Source organism: Dipodomys spectabilis, unplaced genomic scaffold (genome assembly GCF_019054845.1).
Source record: "Dipodomys spectabilis isolate Male_0828 unplaced genomic scaffold, ASM1905484v1 ptg000130l, whole genome shotgun sequence".
Classification (NCBI taxonomy): Eukaryota; Metazoa; Chordata; class Mammalia; order Rodentia; family Heteromyidae; genus Dipodomys; species Dipodomys spectabilis.
The window spans coordinates 630,077-650,075 of NW_024870807.1; the positions used below are offsets into that span (position 1 = coordinate 630,077).

At 37.7% G+C, this 19,999-nt stretch overlaps 1 protein-coding gene across 1 annotated transcript in view; it reads left to right on the forward strand.

Moving 5' to 3' along the window:
- Positions 1 to 19,999, forward strand: part of Fto (FTO alpha-ketoglutarate dependent dioxygenase) — a 388,710-nt gene that overhangs the window by 89,162 nt on the left and 279,549 nt on the right. Inside the window, exon 2 of the mRNA XM_042689921.1 lies at positions 17,978 to 18,055. Within this exon, the coding sequence (XP_042545855.1) occupies positions 17,978 to 18,055 (78 nt within the window). The remainder of the gene's footprint in view (positions 1 to 17,977; positions 18,056 to 19,999) is intronic.

Below are 19,999 nucleotides of genomic sequence, written 5' to 3' on the forward strand. Positions count from 1 at the left end.
ACTTGATTTCTGTGTCATAGAGCTTCCTATGTTTGATTGTAATTTGATTGTTTAACTGACAGTTCTACCATGTGTTTTATTCCATAAAGGCAGAGGTCATGTCTGTCTTGACCACTGTTGTTTCTTTAGACCTGGCTGTCAGTGGCGACAGTGTCTAGAATGGGATACGTGTATGTTTAAATAGACATTCCCATCTCACACTATGATAGACAGCCTGGGCTTTGTAGATAGGACTCACGAAATCAGCTCTGACATTTAGTAGCTTTCTAATCTTGAATTAAGATTATGTCTAAATCTTGGTATTGTTTCTTTTAAATGGGGAGATCTGCCTCATCTTCATTAATGGTAAAGATTAAAAGAGTTATGATGGATAAAACGGCCTTCAACAGTTAATAAATGTGGGCAAAATGAATGAGAAAGGAAATAGAAGTCCAAAATTTGTAGTCATTCTGATGATGATATTAACATATGATTAGAAACAGGAGAAACAGATTTAAGAAAGTCAGGCAAGTAAAACATTGACTTTGTTCTTGAATCCCATGTGCTGGTGGGACCTTCTAAGATGTGACATCCTAGAGACAGTTTTTAATGTAGGTTTGGGCCAGAGATGAGTATTGGAGAGTTAATCTGTAATGAAGACATGTGAAGAAAATGAGATTGCCTAAAGGAAGAATGTTTTGTAGAGTGAAAAGAGTGAAAAGGATATGCAATGTTTGCTATAAGGGAAGAAGAGAAAAGACTTGAAACAGAGAAAAAGGCATTCTAGAGTGAAGTAATGCAAAGGAAAGAACATTACAGAACCAGAGAAAACAGAGATGCTGTTAATTGTTGCTGATGTTTCAATAATGACTCAAAGGATGGTGCTGTTTTAGCAAGTACAATTGACCATTAACCTTGGCAAAATGGTTTTAGTAGAGTGGCAGTAGTTGAAGCCAGACACTGGGACCAGGCTAAAAGACAGTGGAACTCTAAGCACTTATCTTAAATTGATCTTCAGGAAGTTTGGTAGGGAAAGAAAGATTGCACATGGAGGTTCAATACTTTGTTCATGGTCATACAGTTAACAAGTGGCAGAGGCAGGTTTTGAACTGCTAAGGGCTGGTTCTGGAACCTGTACAGTTATATTATGTAGGTTATACTCTTCTACCCTTTTTCCTCTGGTGGTTGAGAGCTATGTAAATATCTATACAATTTCTATTAAGAACAGAATCATTCACTCAGAAGAAAATCTGGTGCTGTAATTATTATATCTCAGATAGGAATTTGTATTTTATAGTATAATTAAATTGCCCATGTGATGCTTAGGTTAGGTTGCAAGCCTTGGCATATGTGCAGAGAAATAACTTTTAGAATTATTATTCATTTTTTATCAGACAATCCAGCAGTAGAAGTTTTTCATTAATGGTATAATTGGAAGAGGAAAGTTGATAAAATTAAATGCATAGATTGAAATCAGATTAAATACATACTGATGAAATTATAAGAGTTCTTTGCCATGCTTCAGTCAGGCAATGTTGAAAATAAGGAGTGTGTATTGACTTTCTGGGATCCTGGGAATAGATACATGAAAACAAAAAGAAATACCTACTTTGTATTATGAACCTCTAAAGTAGTTATTAAATAAGATATTTTTCTTTAACTTCTCATCCCTGCTAGAAGAAACTGATAGTTGATACAGCTGTGTCAGCAGCTATAGGATTTTTTTTTTCTTTGGTTTTGTTAAATAACATATCCTGTCTTGTATAATTCACTTGTAGCCATGTAACAGGAGGTATTTAATGTCTTATTATATTGCACTTGCTTTAGAAACAGCTGAGAGCCTACAAGGGACAGTTAGAGACAAAGGGTTATTAAATGGACAGTCACTGAGGTCACTTACTGATGGCTTTATTGCAGTCTTCTGTTCATCTGTTTTCCCATGGCAGGTTGTTTGATCATGCTTTAATGGTTAAAGCTTTGTAAAATTACAAAGAAATCAGAAATCCTATGGGTCTCAAGTGTGGTTATTTACAGTTGGACTGCTGGCAGGAGAATGCTAAGTTTTATCATACTAATGCTAAGCTGGGTAAGACACCTGGTGAAATCTCATGGAGAAATCTCTGCCCGCTGATCTTTGAGTATACTCTCAAGGCATAGTGTTTCAAGGTGGAAAGTACCCTGAAATATGACTGAGAGAACTTGGCTTTGCATCTCAACAGGTATGGCCAGTTGGGGAGGAGTTTCTCTAAGAAGTGTAAAAGGTGTATTATTAGGTTGTTGGAGCTAAAATGTAGGCAGAATGGCATGAGGAGTTTTAATTAATTCTGTTATCTCTCTTTTATGGTTTGGAATGATACTGCCTTTGGTATTGTATTCGCTTACAAAATCATAGACAATATTTGATTGTGAGGAAGAATGTTGGGTAAGTGGTATCTCTATTTTCAGTGGAATTACTTTGGAGCAGACCCAAGGAACACGTGCTTGCAAGGCAGTCACAGTTAACAGAGTCCAGAGATGTTAGAATTGTTCTGTGTGAGTCATTGGCCAGTAGGAAAGTATCTAATATAATAGTTTAACTTACTGTTTAGATATTGATAGCATATTGTTTAGATACATAACCTTCCCCCAAAGTTCTAGTAGTTCTTTTTTCTTCTCTTTTCTTTTCTTTTCGTGAGGGGGAGGGCTGTGTGCCACTCCTGGCATTTGAACTCAGGGTCTGGGTGTTGTCCCTGAGCTTTTGTGCTCAAGGCTATTGTTCTATCACTGGAGCAACAGCTCTATTTCTGTCTTTTTTGGGTGGTTAATGGGAGGTAAGTGTCTCAAGGACTTTCCTGCCCAGACTGGCTTCAAACTGTAACTCTTAGATCTCATCCTCCCGAGTAGCTATGATTACAAGTGAGAGCCATTGGTGTCTGGCTTTACATTCTTAAAATTGGTGATTCTAGGTGAAAACATCAAAACTAAGTTAGTTAGATAAGTAACTTTGATATTCAAGTTATCATAACAGCTTAAGTACATTAAGTATATTATTTTGAGTCTTTAGTTTTATTGTTTAAAATTTACTTTGAAAGAAAATTTGCCTTGAGATAAAGAAATTGTATAGCTAACTAGTGCTTGGAAAAGTGTTACAGTGAAAGGTGCTGTCTTACAACATTTTAAAATGTTGGAGGATATAGAGGTGTTGCTCAAGTAGTAGAACACCAGCCTTGAGTGAAAAAGCCTAGTGAACATGTAGCCCTGGGCAGGGTTCAAGCCTTAGAACCAGTGCTAGTGCATGGGCAAGGACACACCCACACCCACCCACACCCACACCCCCCCCCCCCCACACACCCCAACCAAAAATGAGATTGGAAAATGTAATACCACCAGATATAAGCAGGGCAAGCTCTGCCAATGATTCAGTTATTCCTTAGAAAGGTGTTCATGGCAAAGAGGAAATGAAAAAATTTATACCCAATCAAATTGCATAAGATTTGGCTTCATGGGGCTGGGAAGGTGGCTCAGTGGTAGAGCACTTGCCTTGCATGCATGAGGCCCTGGGTTCAATTCCTCAGCACCACATAAGGAAAAAGAAAAAAGCCAGAAGTGGCGCTATGGCTCAAGTGGTAGAGCGCTAGCCTTGAACTGAAGAGCTGAGGGACAGCGCCCAGGCCCAGAGTTCAGGCCCCATGACTGGACCCCCTGCTACCCCCCCCCCCCCAAAAAAAAAGGTTTGGTTTCATTGTCTTTACATGATAATAAAATAAAATACAGATTCTTAGATTTAGGATAGGAAAATATAAATTCCCAAAGAAAAGGTAAATGAAAGGCAGGAACAAGCATTTCACAGAAGAGCATTCATTGAAGATGTCACTAAGCATATGAAAAGTTATAAAGAAATGTGAATTAGAGTAGGGAACTTGTGATCTGTCAAGTTTCCAAAGATGTAAACGTTTAGTAATAACTGGTGCTTGAGTGAAGAAATGGGATTGTCTAGTGATAGACATGAAAATTGATATCAGGTGGAGGGCAGTTTCACAACATGAATCAGAAACGTCGAAAAAAAAACAAAAACAAGTGAATCTTTTGACCTAATAAATGTCCTGGTAAGAATTGTTACCCTAAAGAAATCTCTGCCTTGTCAAACTATTGCAATGTGTATGTGCCCTCTGTCCCCTCTGCAACTGCAGAGACAAAACATTAAAGAAGAAATGAAAAAAAAATCATAGCTCAGCTTCCAGACAAGATGGTGTTGTGGGCTGACTAGATAACTAAACCATAAGAGATAACAAACTGGACTGAAATGGTGGTCCTACAAAGGCTGAGGATATAGCAACAAAAAGTTGCAGGTTTGTAAAAGTTGCAGGAAAATGTTTAAGATAAACAGAGTAAGTTTATTTGAAAGTTAAAGGAAAGTCATGGAAGAACATAAGCAGAAACTCTCCATCTGGAAAGGGGCTGCAACGAAGATAGTCATCTTGGATGGTGGTTATTATATCCAGGGCTTCTCCCAGATCTTCTCCCTTGGGCTTTGCACTGAGTGCTTCATGGCTTGTGCATGCACTGCCCTAGCTCTTTACATTGGTTGTGTGGGCATCCAGGGCATTATGGGAAAAAGTATCTGAACAGGAAGAAGCATTTGAACAAGGCACTGTGGGAAAAAGATGTCATTTTGGGACACATGTTACCAGCCACATATTAGGTCCACCACTGTTTATCCTTATCTACATAACAGTTCCATGTTCTCTCTCAATAGGGACTGAAAGTTCCGGGATCTAGACCCAGTACTTGAAGGCAGGGACCAGGATGAAGTTACATTTTTCATAAAAAGAGACCTAAAGATGTACTCTCTCCATCCCCCAGACTGTAGCTTCTATGCAACAGTGGGTTTTGGGGAGCAAAAGAAGGGAGATGTAGATTCCAACTTGGAATCAGGGAGGGAATCAGGCTGGCTCATTGTGGAATGATGGGGAGAGAACTTGGAGCTCCATGGGACTGTCATGTCAGGTTTCATCCGGGTAGTGATGCAGAACTATGATGGAGGACACGTGAGCTCAGTGGAGTGAGAGGAAAAACAAAGGCAAAAAGTCTTTCACTCAGACTTAGCTAGCTGTTAAATGCAACTCCAAAACACTTGAAGAAAACAAATACCCGGAATGATAATTAACAAAATCAACAATGGGACCATAAATTCATTCCAGATGATACAAATCCGCTTTTATAGAAAAAAAAAAAAACAAAGACTAAAAGAAGCATGTTCATATTATTCCAAGAGATAAAGAGATCACATTGGTTAAAATGAAAATTTAAAATATCTGAAATTATGCAGAAATGGCATAGAAGATGACAAAAACCAGTCACAAGTTTTCCAAATGGTAACTATAGTCATAGAAATATTAAATGTTGGGGCTAGGAAGGTGGCTTAGTGGTAGAGTGCTTGCCTTGCATGCCTGAGGCCCTGGGTTCGATTCCTCAGCACCACATAAGCAAAAAGAAAAAAGTCGCAAGTGGGGCTGTGGCTCAAGTGGTAGAGCGCTAGCCTTGAGCTGAAGAGCTGAGGGACAGCGCCCAGGCCCAGAGTTTAGGCCCCACAACCGGACCCCTCTCCCCCCCCCAAAAAAAGAAATATTAAATGTTTTGTATTTTATTTTTAAGACAGGATCTCAATATGTAGTCTAATCTGGCCTGCAACTTCAGATTCTCCTCCTGCCTCAGCCTCCTGAGGGCTGGAATTACAAACATGTATTACCATCTGTGGCTGAAATAATAAATTCAGTAAATGAGATGACACAATTAAGAAAATTGATGGCCTGAGAATATTGAGTTATCTACTTACAATGCAGTATGAAGATATAAAAGATTAAAAACATAATAAAAGATGAGACACTTGGAGTCTAGTTGGAGAGGTCTTAATTTTTCTGATATGAATTCCAGAAAAAAAGAATTTGAAGAGCTGACAATTGAGAATTTTTCTTATTTATAGAATTCCCTGAGTCTGGATACTTGGAGTAATATCATCATGTTGAAACTTAGATTATAAGGCATATAAGTGGAAACATATTGTTAAGCTGCAAAGAAAAAAACATCTCTTCAGAAGACAGATGCTTATTATCAGTAATACATGCTAGAAGGCATGGAAGGTACTAGGCAATTTTGTTTGTTTTGGTACTAGAGATTGAATTCAGGGTCTCCTAGGCAGGTGCTTTGTCATTTGAGCTAGGCCCCTAGCCCTTTTGTTTTTATCTGGGTTTTTGAGATAGCATCAAGGGAGAAAGAGAGGGGCAAGTACGAGGGCTCCCCAGTAAGAGAAAGCAAAAAAAATTCTCAGTTTTGCTTCTCAGTTCCCATGAAAGTCACAGGAACTCAAGATCCATAGGCAAAAAGAACTGCAGAAAGAACTAACAGAAGCTTTGAAGAAAAGGAAAACTTACAAGGTAGGAGTTTAGCAGAGACTTACTTGGTAGAGCAGGGTGAAGCAGGGAACAGTTCAAAGAGAAAGAGGAGCACCACAGACAAGTAAATATGGGAATGAGAGGCTCAAAGTGGCAGCTTTCATTCTCACTAGCCTTCCTACACTTAGCTGGGGAATTGGGTTGGATTTTTTTTTTTTTTTTTTTAAATTCTGGAGAACTGGTCACATGCCTGGGCAACCTTTAATCCTAATGTGGAGACAACAGGTTTGGGGTTGCTGTAGTCTAAAGGTTCTGTGACTTGGGTATCTGCTTTCAGTGACCTTCAGCAGTGCTTTCTGTTCAAATAATCATCTTTTTTTTTTTTTTTTTTCAGATTAAATTACTCTTCTAGGGAGATTGCTAGACAGCATTTAAAGGAAGGATGTGGTTTCTTAAAAGGATTAATTTTACTTTTGCTATTTTCCAAAGAAACTGTTTAATAGTCAACATCTTAATCATTTGGGTGTGACTTTTGTTTAGAATTTAGGATACCAGTAAAAGGAGAAGCAAAAGCTGCTTTGCTAAGGACAATTCCCAAAGGAGTTTACTTTCTGGAAACCTTAAAGTGCAGTTTTCTTAACAGACAACCCAGGTTTTCTTTTTGAAGAAACCTTGATATGTTTTTTAAGAATTTTTTTTTTTTTATTGTACAAGTTTTAGACCTTGTTAGTGTTAGGTTAATAATATCCCCTATTGGCCTTTTAATTGTTTCTTTTTTTTTTTTTTGGGTCCGGTTGTGGGGCCTGAACTCTGGGCCTGGGCGCTGTCCCTCAGCTCTTCAGCTCAAGGCTAGCGTTCTACCACTTGAGCCACAGCGCCACTTCCGGCTTTTTTTTTTTTTTCTGCTTTATGTGGTGCTGAGGAATTGAACCCAGGGCCTCAGGCATGCAAGACAAGCGCTCTACCACTGAGCCAACTTCCTAGCCCCTGGCCTTTTAATTGTTATGTGGAGATTCTTTTTTGTTTTTCTTACCTTTCTGGCTAGAAATTAAATTTTCTTTTAGGATTGGCTTTTAATATAATTGACTTTTTTTCTCTTTCTCTTTTTTTTTTGGTCATTTAAACAATTCCTCCCCCCCCCCCCCCCCCTTTTATTTTTTGCCAGTCCTATAGCTTGAACTCTGGGCCTTGGGTGCTGCTCCTAAGCTTCTTTTGCTCAAGGCCAGCACTCAACCACTAGAGCCATAGCATTACTTCTGATCTTTTTGAGTAGTTTATTGGAGATAAGAGTCTCATGGAGTTTCCTGCCCAGGCTGGCTTTGAACCATGATCCTCAGATTTCAGACTCTTACGTAGCTAGGATTACAGGTATGAGCCAGCGGTGCCTAGCTCATTTAAATAATTTCTCATGTAAATTTTCATATTTTCATTTTTATTGTAAAGATAATGTACAGAAAGTTTATAGTTACATAAGTCAGGCAATGAGTACATTTCTTTTTGAACAGTGTCACTTCTCTCCTTTTCTCCCAGTTTTTTGGTTCCCAGCCCCCTCCCCCACAAGTTGTATAGTTCGTTTTCCGCATACTGTTTAATGAGAATCACTGCTGAATTAGTTTACCCTTTATCCCACCATTTCTGTTCTTCCCTTACCTTCCCCCAATCAGATAAATTTACATACAAGACAAAAAATACAGAAATGAAAACTGACAAAAGGGGAAAAACAAAATACAAAATGTAAAAGAAAAAAATCCTTTTTTCCATTTCTTGTAGTTCATTTTGATAAACATTTTATATGATCATATGCGCATAGCTATTGAGCCTTTGTGATCTCCTAAGAATATCCTCTTTTGATCTCATTGTATGACTATTTAGAGTCCTGTTTAATTTTTCATGTCCAAGTATAATTTTTAAATATTATTTCTTTTTCTAGTTTCTTCAAGTGCCACAATTCTGTAGCATTATGTATGTTCACATTGGTGTACTTATTTTAATTTTTACAGTTTATTTCTTCATTATTGACATGAATTTCTTACAGACAACACATATTTGGGCACTGCTTTTCAAACAAGTCAGTCTGACAATTTTTGCCTTTTAATTGAGTTTAGACTATTTATATTTAAATTTGTGTTTATTTGTATGGTTGAATTTCACTATATATAATACATAATAGCTTTTTTGGCAGGGGGATAGTAGAGTTAGAATTCAAAGTCTCACATTTGCTCAGCAGGAACTCTACTGCTGAACCATGCCTCCAGCTAATCCCACTATTTCTCTCTGTCTCTCTGTCTCTCTCTCTTTCTCTTTCTCTCTCTCTCTCTCTCTCTCTCTCTCTCGGTGATACTTGAAGTCAAGGTCTTGTGCTTCATAGGCAGGTACTCTACATATATATATATATATATATATATAATTTGTAATTTCAGTTTATCTTTTTGCTGACCTTGTACCTATAATTCTGTTACATAAAATTATTTCAATATTTCTAGTATCCATCTTTATCTCTATTTTAATAGAGCCTTCTTTGAAGTAGCATTGTTTCAATTCATATGTAAGAATTTTACAATATACTTCCCTTAGGCCTTTATGATACAATATACATATACAATATAAGTATAATACTTACACATATAATAGTTTTACAATATAACTTTTAGTACACATTTTCTTAGGCCTTTAACTTCTACATATGTTACATATATGTATGCATTTTTGTAAAGTTTAATTATGTAAACATATGCTATAAACCATACAAGGTGCTATTTTCTTTTGCTTCAAATAGTCAAGTACTTTTTTTTATAAAGATTTAAATAAAGAGAAAATTTTATATTTTTTGTGAAATCACTGTTCCTGATGCTGTTCATTTCTTCACATAGATTCACATTTGTATCTAGCATCCTTTTCTTTCTGCCGAAGATCTCCTTTATCATTTCTTATTGTAAAGGTCTGCTGATGTTGTTTTTCTCTGCTTTTGTCTATCTTAAAAGTACTTATTTTATCAGCATTTTTTTGGAAGTGGGGCATCCTTCTACCATCTTGATAATATTGTTTCCAGATGATGTTTATTGTTATTTTATGGCTTTTTAATGTTCAAAGATACTTTTCTCTACTTGCTTTTAGTTGTTTTCACTGGATTTAAGTAATTTAATTTCTAATATGCTTTAGTGCCTTATGTTTTTTGTTCTTGGAGTTCCTGAAATATCATGGCTCTGTGGTTTTAAAGTTTAATCAAATTTGTAAAATAACTATCTATTGGATTTTCCTTTGTCCCATTTTGTCTCTTCTCTTTTCATGACTCCACATACATGTATTAAAATACTTAAAATCACCTCTCAGGTCACTAATGCAGATTCTTTTCTGTATTTTATTTAAGTAATTTTCTTCACTATGTGTTTAAGTGTATTAGCCTTATATAACTAATCTGCTTTGAATGCTATCCAGTTCTCTTTTATCTGAGACATTTATATTTGCCTTTTTAGAATCTTGATTTAATTTTATTAATCCAGAACTAAAATGCAGGTAGAGTCTTGCTTTTTTTTTTTTTGTTGTTGTTGAAGCACCTTGGATCACAAGCCTATACCTCTCTTGCCATAGCTGAGATGACAGATGTGTACTCCCAAATCCAGCTGTTGGTTGAGATGGAGGTCTTGCTACTTTTTTGTTTTGGCTGGATTTAAACTACAATCTTCCAGATCTTTGCTTCCTGAGTAGTTCAGGTTATAGGCATGAGCAAGCACTCTTGATCGAAAAGTATTATGTCATATATGTACTTTTTATATATGTACTTTTTATATATGTCTTAAAGATTAATCAGATCTTGAAAGATAAATATTTTCTTGACTTTGGGATGCTGTGGAGTGTGGTGAGAGTGAATTTGTATTATTCTTGAGAAATGAGAATGAATTGTGAATCTTTCATGACTAGCAATGAAATATTTTGGCAGTACATTAATAGCTCTAGGGAGGCCTGAGGTTTTCTTATGTAGTCTAAAATTCTACAGATGACCTTTGCAGCTTCCTGATTATAGTTAATTCATGCATTGTATACACACACCCACACCCACACACACACACCCCCACACACAAACAACCTCTGTAAAGTTTATTATATATTTCTCCCAGGTCATCTAGGCAAATTAATATCTGGATTTGTCATGGAGAAATGATCTTTCGTCTAACACATAATTAAGTGGGGTTCATATAGATTTTTAATAGATAATTTATAACTGATACATAAAGCTGTCTTTTTTCAGACACAAATAAATATCAGAAGATAGTCACCAAAATGTATTGAGGACTTTTTGTGTGACAGGTAGTGTTTATAGATCTTTACATGGGTTATTTAACCCCTCATGGGGAGGTATGAAATGAGTCCCACATTACATACTGGACTGGTACAAGTAATTTTGGAACTCACAGTTCAGCTCCTTGACTTGTGCTTTGATGTATAGAAGCCCTCTCCCACCCTGCCTAAAATCTACATAGTTTGTAGTTTGCAAAATGCACTAGTTTAAATGGTTAATTTTACCACTTCTGCACAAAAATCCTTTGTACCATTGTTTTACAGTTGAGGAAATGGTTGAAAGAGCTTGAGTCAGTCATGGTTCCACACCTAGGAAGTGCTAGAATCTGTACTCAGTGCTAGAATCTGTACTCATTTCTGCTTCCTAATCATGTTTCCGTTTTACTGCTTCCTATTTCATTGAGAATCATACAGGGAACATCACATTTGTGATGTCTTTTTTTTTTTTTTTTAAGATACATTGTATTATATAAAAGATGTTTATTTTGACTTCCTTTGCCTTAGCTACTTCCTTCTGATCTTTAGTGTTAATGAGATGGGTCTTCCTGACCCAGTGGCACCCATCTACAAACCAAATCGGTCTTATACTTGCTTGAAGATCACATGATTGCCTACAGTGAATGTTCACTGGCTTTTATTTGTGATTGTAACAGCATTACATTTTTTTTTTAATCAAGCCTGACCACTACATGGAAAATGAAAACTGGAAGAATTAGAGTTGTTGGCAGCATGGTCTAAAGAGGTTTGAAGAGACAGCAGTAGGATGAAAAGTATAGGCCCTCTGTATGTGTTGCTGAGTCATAATCCAGTTAATTTATTATGTAATTACTCAAGATGCTTCACTCCTACCTTCAAGCCTCAGTTATTCATAGTCAAGCCGGGGCTTAAGTTGTTGAAGAATGTTCTGCATATTATTCTAAAGTTTTATGGTTTTTCATTGCATGTGCCTTACTAGGTTCTTGTCCCTGTTACTTGCAGGAGTGATGAAAATGGGCAGTAGCCCACATGCGGTGGTCTTCATGTTCCTCCTACCAGGCATCTCCTGCTTGCTATGTGGCATTTATGAGCAGCTTGACATATTTGACACGATTGTGACAGCAAAGAAGTGTGTGGGCAGCACTGTGTGCTGTAGGGCCCAGCTGTGTGGATGTATCTGTACATTAGGCTAAGAAGCAGATCTGACAACCACGTGTGAGCCACTCTGCCTCCACACCAGAGAGCAGTTTAATGTGCTGTGTGTTTACCCTTTGGCTGGATTCAATACAGAGAATTTGTCAGAGCTGTGCTCATCTATGACAGGTTCCCAAACACCTCATTTGCCTGTGTATGGAACTGTGTGCTTTCTAAAACATTTTTGTATTGAATTCCATGTTTACAATTAAGAAGTAATACCTTTGAATTGGCGATCAGTAATACATTGAGTTGGCTATCTGCTTACATTGTTCAAAATAATATAAAATAGAGTATTTTGAAGGGTTTTTCTCTGCTCTGATGCCCTTTGCAGTCACTTCCCATCTTTCTTCCTGACAGATACCACCTTAATAGGTGGTCATTTATCCTATATGTTTCTGCATGTCAGTGCAAGTAGATGTTGAATCATGTTTTTTTTCAGGGGGGGGGAGGGTGTGAGGGTTGTATTTGGCCAATAGGCACTTTTATTTTTATTAAGGAATGCATATATTTTATCCTACATTTATTATTTACAGCAAACACATTTCATTTGTACATGTTTATGCCAGACTTCATGAAAGTATATTTTTTCTTGCAATAGCAGATCATATATTGAATCTTACAATAATACACAGACATACAAATGCATGTCTGAATCTATGATATATTCATAAATATACTGTGAAAACTTTGACACTACTTGTCTAAGGCATGGAGATTAGGTAACAGACTCTAAAACTTCTGTTTATTTTTTATTTTATACATTTTTGTTTCAAGCAAGTCTAGGTTTTTTTAAAATTTTTATTTTACTTATTTTTCCTATGTATTGATTGTACAAAAGAATGGATTTCATTGTAACATTTTCATATGTACATATAACATGTGTTGTTGGCCATGTTGACTTTTTTTCCTAGTACCTTCTGCTGTCTCCCTAATCACCTATCTCTGTTTTGGGAGCCTTTTTTTTTTGGTGCTGTTATTAGGGCTTGAAGTCTGGGCCTTGATTTCTGGCTTGGCTTTTTAACTCTCAGTTGGTGCTCTATCACTTGAGCCATGCTTTTCAATCTTTTTGCTCCTTCTCTTCCAGAATTATGTTGGTTATTTGGAGATAAGAGTCTCAGATTTGTCTACCCAAGCTGGCTGTAAACCTTGATCCTTATATCTTGGTCTCCTGTGTAGCTAGAATTATAGGCATGGTTTCTAGGTGTTGGCTACTAGGGAATTTTTTAAAAGAACTTCTTTGCTTTTGTTTACTGTTGCTGTGAATTTCATCTAGCGGTTGCACCTTTCTTTATTCCACTATCCGCTATGGGTGGGCATTTGCATTGCTTTTAATCTTTTTGCTTCAATGAGATAACTCACATATCATGAAATTCACCCTTGTGTTGGCACAATTGAGTAGTTTTAATGTTTCCAACCTTTTGTTCTGCAAATAATGATGTAACTTTGAGTATGTACTTACCTGAACCATGGTAAAAATGTATTTGTAGGAGAAATTCTAAAAAAATATTATGCTGGGTTAAAGGATAAAAGCAGTTGAAGTTAGAAATGAATTGCCAGCCTCTCTCTCATATGTATTTCACTTTATACTCTTGGAAGCAAAGTCTAAGACAGTCTTTTATTTTTAATGATTGTATTTTTTTTTTTTTTTGTCTGTTCTGGGACTTGATATAAGGGCCTGGGCACCGTCCCTATGTTCAAAGCTAAAGCTGTATCACTTTGAGCCACAGCTCTACTTCCTGTTTTCTGGTGGTTAATTGGAGATAAGAGTCTCACAGACTTCGCTGCCTAGGCTGGCTTTTAACTACAATCCTCAGATCACAGCCTCCTGAGTAGCTAGGATTACAGCCATGAGGGCCTGCCGTACCTTTTTTTTTTTTAGGTTCGTTTGTTTTCTTGTGTTGGTTCTGAGACTTGAACTCAGGCCTGGTGTCTGTCTCTGAGCCCTTTTTGCTCAGAGCTAGCATTCTACCGCTTGAGCCACATCTTCACGTCTAGCTTTTTTGGTGACTAGCTGGAGATAAAAGTCCCAAGGACTTACTTGGCTGGGTTAGCTTCTAACTGTGATCCTCAGATCTCAGCTTCCTGAGTAGCTAAAATTACAGGTATGTGCCACTGGTGCCCAGCTAGAATTTTGTCCTTGTGACATAGCTGTTCAGGTTTCATTTTTTTTTTTTTTCCTTCAGTAATGGAGTTTGAACTCATGGCCTCACACTTGCTAGGCAGGTTCTATACTACTTAAATCATGCCTCTAGTCCTGTTTTATTCTGATTTCTTTTGAAATAGGGATCCTCTTCTTGCCTGTGCTCTCAAGTAAGCCCCGAGCCACCTACTTTAAGCTTGTCTTTGTATCCAGGATAACAGGGAGTCCCATTGCCATGTGTAGTTTTCCTTTTTAGAGATGAAATCTATCAAACTTTTATGTTCAGGTTGGCCTGGAGTCTCAACTTTCACTCACAGCCTTTCACATAGCTTGGGATGAGAAATATGTGCCACTATGCCCATCTGTGGGTTGAAAAGGAGTCTCATGAAGTTTTCTAACCAGGCTGGCTTTTAACAATAATCCTCTGGGTATCAGCCTCTAAAGTAGCCAAAATTATAGGCTTGAGCCCCTGGCATCTGGCTCAGATTATAATATTTTTATTTTCTTGGTGAATTCTTTTTTTAAAATATATTTTTATTGTAAAGATACTGTACAGAGAAGGGTTACAGTTACATGAGTAAGGTAGGAGTACATTTCCTGTCCAGCTTTGTTATCCCCTCCTTTGTTTTTCCCCTTCCATCCCTTCCCTCCCTAGCTCCCCAACTCCTCCCTCCCTCATCCTCCATGAAGTTGTAAAGTTTGTTTTCAGCATAGTGTTTCGTACATCTCATTGCTACAATGGGTCAACCTGTATCTTTATTTCAGCATTTCGTTATTTCCCTTCCCCTCCCCAAATTAGAAAAATGTGTATATTAGATGCAGGGTACCGGAATCAAATACAGTTAAAACAGGGATTATACCATGGGGGAAGAACATACAAAAGAAACAAAAAAAATCACATAGTATAATATAAGTACATTGAAAACAACAGCAAGAAAAAGAAAACTTGTGTCCCTATCTTGGGGTTCATTTTGCTTAGCCAGATTACAATATTTTTAATTGTTGGATACTCTGGGTTTCAATTAAGCTGAGAGGGAGTTATTTTTCTAATAACTTACTTGAAGCCCTTGGCTTAAGTATTTTTGCCTGCATTGATACCTGTTGACCTATGGGACAAGTCTGTTGATATTTAATCTGACTTACATGGAATATGTAATTCCTTTTGGAAATCTATACCTTTGTGCTCTGCATTATAAGCGGATTAGCTTTATCAATGAACTCTCACAAAGGAGACCTTGAGTTGGGTTTTGTAAGGTGCAGCCTCTGAATTATTAAAAGCTTAAAAGTTTTGGTGGCATTTATAAATATTCTAGTGCTTTGTATTTATAAAAAGTCCTAAGAACTTGCAAAAGGTTCTTGGGAAATTCAGGCTTTCCTGAGCTGAAAATTAAATTGAGGAATAGGATTTTGATTAAATTAGCAATGGTGTACATAAACGTGTAAGTATATTTGTGGAAATATCATTAGTTCCTTTTTGTGCACTAATACTAAAAGCAGATAAGCCAATTATCCAATTAGTGAATTATTCAAACTATATGAGTATTGGTATTTCAGGTCCTTAGTAAGAGAAGATCTTTCCCTCTCATTATAGGTCAGAAAATAATCAACCATCAAAACAGAGGTTTTAATAGGTCTAGGATTATGCATAAAAATAGAATTTACTGTTTATTTTTGCTGATGACTAGTTGTTATATTTCTAGGTTTTTTTCATTATTCACTTCACATTTTGATTTAACAGCTTCAGAAAGCTTCTGAGTGCTACCAAGAGGATGTTTTCTCTGAACTACTTTGATGCTGATGAGTTGTGAATTGAAGGCTTCTTTCCTGGGTCAGAGGCTAAAACACTAGACTACTAGTTGAGTAGGATTTGCAATGTGTAAGACAGTAGCTAGTGGAGCAATGTGTTTACCAAACCTGTATGCTGTGTGTGTGTGTGTGTGTGTGTGTGTGTGTGTGTGTGTGTGTGTGTGTGCCTGTGTGCCTGCGTGTGCGTGTGTGCGCACGCGCGCCAGGCTTGAACTCAGGATCTGGCACTGTCCACTAGCTTTTTCTCTCAAGGCCGGAGCTTAACCACTTGAGCTACAGCTCTGCTTCTTTTGGTGGTTAATTTTAGCTAAGAGGCTCATAGACTTTCCTGCCCAGTCTGGCTTTAAATCCTCAGATCTCACCCTCCTTAGTTCCTAGCATTCTAGGTGTTAGCCAGCAGTCTCTGGCATGCAAACTGTGTTCTTTACCAGTGTAGATACATTGGCCTACAGCCATGTACAGCACAGTCTAATTCTTAGTCATGTCTTACTGGCTTTACCAAAACCCTGACGATAATTTGCTTTTTTAGTGTTATTTGAAAACCACTTATTTCTGCCATTTTTACAAATAATTAATATGTATTTATGTGTCTGTGTATACAAATATATGCCATTTATATGCCACATACACAGACCCTGTATATGTCTGCATATATGTCTAATGTGTCAGATCAGGTGTTTGAAAAAAAATCAGAATGATAATCACTTCATATGTGTTTGCTTAGTTATAAGACTCTCTGACTTCATCTGAGTAGCAAGTTCTGTGTGAGGAAGATATGGATTTTTTTTCTTCCTTTTTTTAAAAAGTAGTTCTGGAGATAGAATTTAGGACTTCCACATGCTAAATAATTGCTCTACCACTTGAGCCAGTACTTTTGTTTTTTAGTTATTTTTTCTAGTAGAGTTTTATTTGTGCTCTGAAATGTGAGCTTCGTATTTGATTCTTACCAAGCTGGGTTTACAGGTATGTGCCATCATGGCCAGCTATTGGTTGAGATGGAGTCTCATGAACTTTTTGACAAAGTGGGCCTTGAACAGCTGTCTTCCAGTCTCTGCTTCTCTTATAGCTAGAATTACAGGCATGAGATACTGTTCCTGTAAAGAAATAGTTTTTCTTGAACAGCTTCTTATTACTGAATATTAAAAAGGGTGCTTCATAAATTGGAAGAGAAAAGCAAAAAAGGAATAATATAGGTTTAATAACTATTACAGTAGTTAAAAGTTTATTTACCTATTTATTTATTTAGTTTTCACTGGTCTTGGGCCTTGAACCCAGGGCCTGGAACTGTCCCTGAAACTCTTTGCGTTCAAAGCTAGCTCTCTACCACCAGGCTTTTTGAGTAGTTTATTGGAGATAAGAGTCTCATGGTGCTGTGGCTCAAGTGGTAGAGAGCTAGCTTTGAATGCAAAGAGTTTCAGGGACAGTGCCAGGCCCCGGCTGACATTGAAAGCGATCCTCAAATCTCAGCCTCCTGATTACCTAGGATTGCAGGCATGCACCACTGGTGCCCTGCTAGATCAATTATTTTTTAAAAGTTTTGTTCTTTTTGCAATATTTAGATTTGAACTCAGGGCTTGTGCTTGAACCATATCCCTAGTCCTTTTTTGATTTAGTTATTTTTCAGGTAGGGTCTTGCATTTTTGCCAGGATGTCTTAGACTGAGATTGTTTTAGACTGGGATTGCAGACTGGGATTTCTTGCTGAGGCTAGTCTTAAACCATGATTCTCCCAATCTGTGCCTCTAGAACATCTGGGATTACAGACAGGAGCCTGAACTGAAAGACTACTTTTACAAAAGCAAATAAATGTTAACAGGATAAGTAAATATCCCAGTGTTATGCAAGTAGAGGGTTATCTGTTAGTTTACTCTTTTCAGGGATAATATTATAGAAGGGTGGAAAACCAACTGTGTCTCAAACACAGATAGATAGGAAGATTTGTTCTGGAAAACTATATTGGGTAACTTAAAAAGTTAAGCTAGGGATGAAAATATCTTGTGAAAGATGGATGTGAATCAAACACTCCAAAATCTGTGAATAAATCATTTTTAAATTCATGCTTCATACATCCTGAAATTAAAAAAATGTGTGCTTCATCAATTATTAATTACTCAATTTCTATATCTAAAAGCTCATATATTCAAATTAGCTAAGCTTTCTATTTGAGGTCATTTTACATTTAGTTACATAGAATCTTCACTATTTTTAAACAGAAACTGAGGCTTCTTGAGGAGCTTGAAGACACTTGGCTTCCTTACCTGACCCCCAAAGATGACGAATTCTACCAGCAGGTAAGATTTTATTAGTGTGTAGTGATGTGCTCTGATGTGCTTTTATTTATTTAGCCAGTTCTGGGCTTGAACTCAGGGCCTAGACACTGTCCCTGAACCTCTTTGTGCTCAAAGCTAGTGCTCTACGACTTGAGCCACAGCACCACTCCTGGCTTTATTGAGTAACTTATTGGAGATAAGAGCCTCATAGGGACTTTCCTGCCTAGGCTGGTTTTAATCCACATTGTTAGATCTCAGCCACCTGAGTAGCCAGGATTACAGGCATGAGCCACCGGTGCCTGGCTCTGATGTGTCTTTTTTACTTGTGAGCGTGCTAATGTAGGAAGTGGAAAGATCACTTCCCTGTCTACTTTCTCCATAAGCTCAGTGCCTTTGCCAGACTGTCCAGGCTCTTTCCCACTTTTCGTTTGATTCCTATCATGAGGCTATTTTACTTTATATTTTCATTTGAATATTTTTATTATCTTTAAGTAGTTGTATAAAGGAGTTGCCATTCAACAAAGCAGTTTATGAATTCAGTGCCTCTTGATGTGTCACCCCTTTCAACAGTCTCACTCACCACTCTCAACCCATCCCTTCCCTCATTTTTCTTAATTTTCAGGTTACATATTGATTTTTTTTTTTTGCCATTTAAGAAAGCAGTTTATGTATACAATGTGTCTTGATCTGTGTCTCTCATACTTTTCTGCCTCTACTCATGTTGTCTTTCTGACAATTGCTGAGTGTCTAGTTCTTCATAACTTCATTGAAATATGGCCTCCCTTGTGAACAGGACCCCAAGTTATTTTACTACAAGTCAAGTCCACTGTGCTCTCCTCTGAGCTACTTATTTGTAAGAACTACTGTTCTTGTATAGCAATGACTAGATTCTGTGTCTCTGGCCTTTTCAACTTTGTGAGCACCTACCTTTCCATTATATGTGTTAAAACATCTAAGACAAACCCAGTGGCATGGTGGATGGGGGTAGGGGATTTATTCTCCTTACTTGGAAATCTAAGAGCACACTCCTCAATTTAGCCTCTCAGAAGAAACCACCCTTCTTGTTTTCTTGGCTTGGCTCTCTTCTATGTGAGGTTGTGCTGAGTAGACTCTGAGGGCTTCCATAGCCCAGGGGATATGTGATCTTTGGACTACATCTAGCATCTCAGAAGAGGATCCACTGGTTCCATCGAACTATTCAGAAGTGGGGTCACTGGCTTCTATAGTAGCTTCCTTCCACCTCTCCTTCCTTCCCTGACCACTTTCTACAGACATCCAGAGTCAGATCCTTACACTTTCTGTTCTAAGCCCTTCAGTAGTCTCCCAGCTCAGTCAGAATAATAGTCTAAAAGCCTCACATATTGCATTCACCTACATAGCACCCTCTCCTCATTTCCTGTTCTCCTTCTCCACACCCCACTCTTCTCATTCTGCTGGCACTCTTCCTCTTCTTGAAATGAGCCAAGCATAGCCCTTCCCTGGGGCCTTTGCTCTGGATGTCCTCATGCTCAGAGCACTCTTCCTCTGGATCTCTGTAGGGCTGTGTTCTTCTGTCTCCATGTTGCCTTATCAGAAAGGTTCTCCCTGACCATGAGGCCTTCCTATTCTGCCTTATTTTTCTTTTTTTCTTTTTTTTTTTTTTGTCGGTCGTGGGGCTTGAACTCCAGGCCTGGGCGCTGCCCCTCAGCTCTTCAGCTCAAGGCGAGCGCTCTACCATTTGAGCTACAGCGCCACTTCCGGTTTTCTGGTGGTTTATTGGAGATAGGAGTCTCACGGTCTTTCCTGCCCGGGCTGGCTTTGAACTGTGATCCTCAGATCTCAGCCTCCTGAGTAGCCAGGATTACAGGCATGAGCCACCAGCGCCCGGCTCTGCCTTATTTTTCTACAGCACTTACCACCATGTACGATACTCTTCACTTTTATTATTTGTTCATGTCTGGCTCTTTTTTTCTTTTCTTCATTAAG